This window comes from Euprymna scolopes, chromosome 36 (genome assembly GCF_053919585.1).
Source record: "Euprymna scolopes isolate OS-2025 chromosome 36, ASM5391958v1, whole genome shotgun sequence".
Lineage (NCBI taxonomy): Eukaryota > Metazoa > Mollusca > Cephalopoda > Sepiida > Sepiolidae > Euprymna > Euprymna scolopes.
In genome coordinates this window covers 57091217-57098962 of record NC_136517.1, presented here as the reverse complement: position 1 = coordinate 57098962, position 7746 = coordinate 57091217, and the positions used below count along the sequence as shown (strand labels likewise).

The 7746-nt window shown below is 33.5% G+C and overlaps 1 protein-coding gene across 1 annotated transcript; it reads right to left on the bottom strand.

The window, feature by feature from the left end:
• Positions 1-2932: 2932 nt before the first annotated feature.
• On the bottom strand, positions 2933-4435 carry LOC145260246 (proton-coupled folate transporter-like). The gene has a single exon (XM_080118073.1). The coding sequence runs from the start codon at positions 4190-4192 to the stop codon at positions 2933-2935; it is 1260 nt and encodes a 419-aa protein (XP_079974199.1). The 5' UTR covers positions 4193-4435.
• Positions 4436-7746: the final 3311 nt, after the last annotated feature.

The following is a 7746-nucleotide window of genomic DNA, read 5'->3' as shown; positions in this document are numbered from 1 at the left end:
TATTATTAGGTTTAAGAATAACAATAGATTTTAAAACAAAATGAAAAAAAATTATTCCAAATCAATTTCAATTACTGTGATTACTGCTCTCGTCTACAATAGCCCCATATACAAAATTTTCTTTTTAAATGGCGGTTTCTTTACACCCATTTAAACCCTTGATAATGATTAAAAATCGAAAATTAAACCAAATGCTAGTAGAACATTACATTTTCGCATGATTGGTAATATTTATTGGATGGGTTTCTATCAGTATTCTGTTTAATTTTCGATATTTGAGCGATTATTGAGGATCCAAATGGATGTAACAAAACTGCCATTTTTTTTTTGTTCTTACTCAGGAAACTTGACACTACTTTTGTTCCAAAGTATATAAATGCTTTAAAATAAGTTAAAAATCTTAATCAGGTAGGTAAAAGATTAACTTTGATAACATGTATTAGTTGGATATTTATTGTTCATCCCTTCTTTTGTTTTGTTTGCTATTGTAAAAAATGTCCGAAATTTTATACATATGATTTAAATTTTTATCAAAATAGGATACATTTGAAGTTTTAAGAAGCATTCTGCCCTCATAGCCCCATCACACGTTTTAATTAACGAAACCACTTCCATTGTCTTTTCAGGAAAATTTTTACATAAGATTACGCTTCTGATTTTATGTTGATTTGTGAACCTTCTTTTTTATATAGAAAACACACACACACACACACACACACACACACACACACACACACACACACACACACACACACACACACATTGTCGTTTTTATATATATACAAAAAAATTTCTAGATAAGATGTATTATTATCATTCCTCATTCAAAAATTCAGAAATTTACATTATTTGAATTGTGCAGACTACTAAAATAAAATGTTTCCATCGTCCACCAATAAGTGCCAAAAAATCTGGGTATTATAATGACCGAAACATTGTCAGAGTAACAAACCCAAACAATCCAAATAGTACATATTATCAAGATTATCAATTCTCATCTAAAAAGTTTGGAAACATTATATTAAATCGTTACGGACTTTAATTAATACCAGTAAAAAAAAAATAAATAAATAAAATGGAAACGACTCGACGCTCTTTTCGTTTCATAAACACTATACATTTTGAATTCTAACGACTATCGTTTGTTGGGAAAACGAACAAAAATATTCTTTCAATCCTTTGCCAATAAAAGCCATTGTCAAGATACACCTCAAAAAGGTCAGAGGTTATATCAGCCGAAACGTTGTAAGAATAACAAACCTAAGATGAGAACAGTAGTTTGACCAATCCAAAAAATACAAAATAAAAATGAACACATTCAAAATTTCTATCTGCAAAGGCAGGGGGGGGGGGGGAGCTCCAATACTTGCAAAATGACGAATGATTTTAATGGATATTGGATGATTGGATATTTTATGAAACAAAGTAAATCTATTAAAAAATGAATTTCGTTTATTTATGTTCTAATATAAATCAGTTGTTTAATAGACCAAACTGATAATTGCCTCTAATGACCCCATATGGAATTGAAAGAAATTTAAATGGTGTCTTTAGTTTTCTTGAAAAATTTAACCCTTATTGAAACTTATTTGACTGTTGCAACTGTTAACATATTGATTTCTACAGGGTGATTGGAACATAAATCCCTATACTTGAAATTTATTAATGAAATATAATTCTTATAAGAAATGAATAGGGGTTGGGGCGAGAGTTGTGAGGCTGCCTCTTTATTTTTTCTTTTAGTCCTCACATTCCATGGGGAGAAATGCTGTTACTACACTACCACTTTACATTCATTAACCCTTATCCTTGAGTGACCTACAGTAAATTTTACAAAAAGATTTCACAAAAAAACCCTAAAAAAAAACAAAACAAAAAATTACACAACACATGTGACACAAGGCCAAATTAGATGGAGTGGACTAGGGGTCTTTTTGGTCTATTCTCTTAAACTAGTTCCAAACACCATAATACCGCATTTGTACTATGGTAATCCTACTTAACGTTATCTCCAGGATTCAACGTTTTTTTTTTTTTTATTTACAAAGAATATATTTAGAATTTTAATTCCATCAGTTGGAAGTGAGGGTTTCTAAAAAACAAACAAACAAACAAACAAACAAACAAACAAAATAACAGGCAGTATTTACAGTAAAACAGAATAAAATACTAGATGATTAGTTAGGCCCTCCGAAATCAATCAGGATAAAAAGCTCACTGCTTTCTGGGATCTTTCCACTGCCGAAAACAAATCCGTCAATTCCTAGGTGGAGTGGGAATTATCGGGAGGGTAAAAAGGAGAGAGGTTCGTAGTAAAGGGGATGTCTTATGAGATAGTTGCCAATTGATAAGTGTTAGTAAAAAAAAAAAAGAAAAACGTGTTCCTTGTGAAATTAGTTGATGCTGTTACCAGCGTCTTGAAAAACTAGTGTTGAATGCTGGCACTCATATTGAATTCTAAATAAAACCTCATCCTATACACTTTTTTATTATATTTCCTGTAAGAATTGCATTTCGGTAATAAATTACAAGCACTTAATAATAAGGAGTAATTTTCCAAAAACTCTGTATAGCACACAAGCAAATATTGACTTCTATATAGATAGACTAGACCCTGAAGTTTTAAAATTGAAGACAATTTATTACTGATGTAAATATAGTAAAAGGAAAACGTATTTAATTTCTATAATTTGTGCAAACACAACCCCCACAATATTACTGCCATAAATAAATTAAAGGTAAAATTATTTATTTAAAAAACTATATTTTGATGGAGAATATATATTTATAGATTTTTTTCCCATTCATTGACAAATGCCTAAACACAAAAACAGTATTTATATGGTTCCTTGGCCTTTTGGCTCACATCTAATTGTGGCATATGTTCTTTACAACATAGGCATCATTTTGACGCCGGATTTTTTTTATGTAATTATCTCCCTTGAAAAAATTCAAAATATGGACAGTCATGCAAACAAACAGAGAAAGTGTTGCTTATATTATAAGTGGATTTAAGATACGTATACTTACAAAGATACAGCATCCAGCTTTGTGTTGAGAAAGCTAAAGTCAGATTTTCAATAGCCATTGATAGAAGTCCAAATACAGCGATCAATTCGTGACTCAGGAATCGCTGCAGAATGTAGAGTATTATGATAGTTATTGCCGGTTGAATGATAGTCAGGCTACCATTGAAATGGCCTAGCTCCACACTCGTCCAACAGAAAGGTGAATTCATTGCAAACAAAGGTGTCACGTCCCATTTACCAATAATCGCTAGCATTATTAAAGTGTAAGAAATCAGACAAAGCCAGAACTTGAATCTTGTTCTGCCGCCATCTTTTTCGGTTTTGTGCAAATAAAAACTGACGACTGACCGGACACTTTTCGTCGGGCTGAGATCTTTGAGTTCACCTTTTTGCTCCAGCGTTTCGGGCACAATAAAGTACAGAGTTATGTTCAGAATCACATGGACTATTAATGATAAAGATATGGGCCAAAAGAATTTGTAAGATTTTAACATGTAGCCAGATAGTAGATTCACCGAGCCGTAAAATATATCCGTGAGGCTGTAGATGACGGTAAGAAAGAATCCCCGCATTTTACCTCTTTTTGTAACGTCGGCCGTATAAATGCTTGTGAGTTGGTTATACCCAGAATAGCCACCGGATAATCCGTCGAAAACAAGTCCGATTAGAAGATAGCCTTTAGCTAGATCAAAATATATCACTGCTGCATATACGGAAAGACGGAGGATGTAGCCTAAATTGTTGATGATTATCATCGGTTTGCGTCCAACAAAGTCTGCTAAATAACTTAAATAAAACCAAGTTATTACCTGAAGAACACCAGAAGTTAAGGTCATGTAACGAGTCCATGTTGCCGTTTCAGCCTGGATCTTCTGCTGTGTTGCGTCTCGCTCAGTAGAGGCATTATGTGACCAACACAGGGAATTCCCACCAATGTCGAAAGTGGAATTGATCGCAAAAGAAGTGTTCTTGATATGCTCGTTGGCTATCTTGGTATACAAGTATTGTCTCATGGGTGGAAAGGATGTGGCATAGAAAATGCTTTGTATAAAATGTAAAACAAAAAAAGAATAGTGTCTCCAAGTGATTTCCTTAACTAAGGAATCGCCATTTTCCCTTTGAGTTTCATCTTTTTTGACTTCTTGCTCTTGATTCCCATCCATGTTGAAGCGATCGTTTTTCTTTTTCTACTCGTTTAAGTTGGAGACAATTTTTTTTTTTTTTTAAATTTTAGTTTTTATTTTTACTCTTTTTCACTTAAAACAAAGCATATTGCCACTTTGAATGTAAGGCGCTAATATTTGGGATCATGTCTAACTAGGGACTGTGAGGTGTTGAGCATTGCAATGTCTGTTCACATTATGTTTAAACTTCTACAGGTTACTACAGTTAGGAAAAAACAGGAATCAGGGAGAGAATTCCAAAGTCTAACAGTTGGAGGGAAAAAACTATTAGAATAAAAGGCTTTCCAGCATCTATGGATTTCAATAATAAATGGGTGGGATTTTGCTGCTTGTCAGAATAGTCAAGGGTATGTACATCGAAAGGGCACAAGTGCTAGTAGTTCATCAGAGCATATTCCATTAAAGTACTTGTAAAACAGGTACTGGGATGCAACACTGCAGCGATGGGACAGAGGTTGGAGCTTGGGCAATAGTGCGGGACCTATTTGATTTGAGATTCTTTTTTGGACCTTGTCTAAGCCAATTCTTATTTTAATCGCAAGTTTCCAACGAGTTTTAAAGATCCGTTTTGCTCTGTGGTGATAATTCTTCCTGTTAAAAGTCTGTAGATTGACTGGTTTGAAAAAAATAGGATAGTACCTTCAAGGGAGGTTAGAAGTGAAATGATTTGGGTTAAAATAAATTAAGACAGAGTAATGTAAGTTGGACTAACACAAGTAGGTCTAACATAAGTCAGGTCAAGCTTAGACTAAAGAAGGTGTCAGAATAAAAGTAAGATTAACGTTAAGATGTAGGACTTGAATAAATATTTCTACGAACATACTTAAGAAAATAAAATCGTAATTAAAGTTTGTTACTCATCTGGAAGCATGAAGCCAGAAAAAAATCTATATGAAAATCCTTTTCCTACGTTTGTAATTGTATCAGGTATATTTCCTTTGGTGACTCGTACGAAAAGCATTGCTGTTGTCATTTTGTCTTTTATTAAAGGAAAAAAAACAAAAAACAAAAAAACAACAACAAAATCATGTGAGTCCCTGTTTGCTGTATCATCTTTGACGGGATTCTGTTTGATGTTAGGTGATAAACGAAACTGATTAAGCAAGTTTGGGTCACCAGTTTAATGCCACTAAAATCAGGATTCACTTCTTTCAACTGATTTTTGTTTTGGAGGGGAAAGGGGAGAAAAATGGAAACTTTTTAATCTCGCTTGATTGAATATCATTAAAACCAGGACGCCATTTGTAAATTTAGCCGTCAAGGCAGATAAAGAAAGATTAAGACTTTGTGTACGCTGGATTAAAAGATAAATAATTTGACTACCAAGAAATGGTAACTTTGAAAAATACGCTAATCTTTCAATGTATTAATTAAATAATGTGAAATCTTTATCATTGTTAATTTACCAGTAGAGAAAGGAATTTTATCAAAGAAGCTGTTCATCTTTCTTTTCAATCTGAGACACGGTTATGTAAAAGGATAAAAATCAGAATTTCATAGCTGATGACCCTTATCTAACATATAAAGCTATCTTGTCGCATTTTAAAAGCCAGACTCAAATAGCATTTAAGCTAACAAATTAAACTTTGGTTCTGACTAGCCAATTGTTACATTCTCATCTTATGTTCTTATCCATGAGCGATTAAGAAATTAGATAAATCAAATAAAAGTCTTGTTTTTTATACATGCATGTGCGAAGATTTATACGTGCTGATCTATTCATTCACTATATCGTTGCTGTTTTTTCATCGTCGCCAAGTCATGAGTAACCACGTGTCTATTTAAGTGGTTGTCTATTTAACTTAGGCAAAGAAAACTTTTTATTCAGAAAAAAACAAAAAACAAAGAAAGATTTTTGCTGAGTTTCTTCAGTTTCATTGGAGAGAAGAAGCTATATAGCTACTTAATTATTTACTTAACTTAGTTTTCTTATGAGAAAAGATTTTACGCACAGACAGACAGAGCCTCAAGGTAAACATTCAGCTTAGATTATTTCTCCATCATTTGCATGTCCGTTCGCTTGACTTCTAATGGAGAGACTAATGAGAAAATCATTTTTTTCTCACTCGAAAACGTGATTCATTCGACATATGACATCGTTTGACTGTTTTGTCTAGTCACGTCACCTGTCTCTGGATACATTTTTGCTTGCAGTTTGGTTATATTAACATGTATCAATGTGATTCTTATCAAAATTCACACGAGCTAAATTAATCGCTATTTACTGGCGTAGGGTCCCAAATATATAACACAACTAGCAGATGTATCCTGCATTGCTCAGTATTAAATGTTAATGTTTATCAGCAAGTAGTATCGTCTACAACCTGCAAACGAGGTTTAGGCTGGCTCAGACATACTTTAAGATTGGTCCCAGAGAAAATTGACAACTAAATGCACCAATGGACTCCTGATGGAAAAATAAGGTGAGGAAGACCAAAATTGAACTGGAAGCAGATAATCGAGAAAGATTTGATTGCAATGGGAAGAAACTGAAGAGATGCTGTGGATCTGACTTTAGACTGAAAACAATGGCACACTTTGACTCCCCCATGTGTTGAAATATGCGGGTGTTCGTAAGTCTAAGCAAATTATCAGCATCAGCTTACTTTTCGGTAATCATTACTATTACCAACATAAATTATTCTTATAAAGCAAATACTGCTGGGAAGTTAATAATTTCATTAAAGTTTACATAAATACCAATTCTGAGCAAAGCAGCCGTTCCTATATTCTTTATCAGAAATTTTAGTTCTGTCTCACTTCAGGAACTTAGACACCAGGGTTGGAAAGTGTGATTGAGAAGTCAGCGCTTCAGAAGAGAGGCACTCTGACCTGTAAAAAGTGCCTGGGCAGCTCGTGGGCAATACCAGGTAAAGGCGCCTCAAGTGATTAGCAATAAACTAACCCCTTCTCAGAGAAGACAAAATCTGGGAGCGTGGGCCTCCTAAAACTGCACAGAACTCCCACCCCAAAATCAACAGGAACCGGATCATTACAGGAATGGTCTAATGTCTGTTGATTTTGAGGGTTCCGTTCTTATATTCTTTATCTTTCAACTGAAAATCCATCCATTTCATGAACCCTTACCCTCGAGTGGCTTTTGATTTTGATAAACGGTGACATTAATAAAAAAAATATTATATCTTAAAAAATGCATATTTAGGATTATATTTAAAGCATATAGGTTCCAAAATGAGCAAAATTAATTCTTTGAACATAACAACTTGCACCACTTTTACGTTTTCTTACAATGATAAAAGAAAAATAATGCTACTAAACCTAGAATCCTGATTTGGATTGTGATAAAAATTCATTACATGATCTTCATTCTAGAAAACATCTCAAATGTAAGAAATCTTAAGAAGATGAAATTCAGGGAATCTTGCTTAATTGGTGTCGAATAATTATGGATCTGTAACAGCATCATTGATTACTAGGACAACAGCATATTGTTTTAACTCAAATATATATCCAACACAGACAATTAATCAACCGAGAACCACATCACTCTATATAAAAGCATATAAGATATC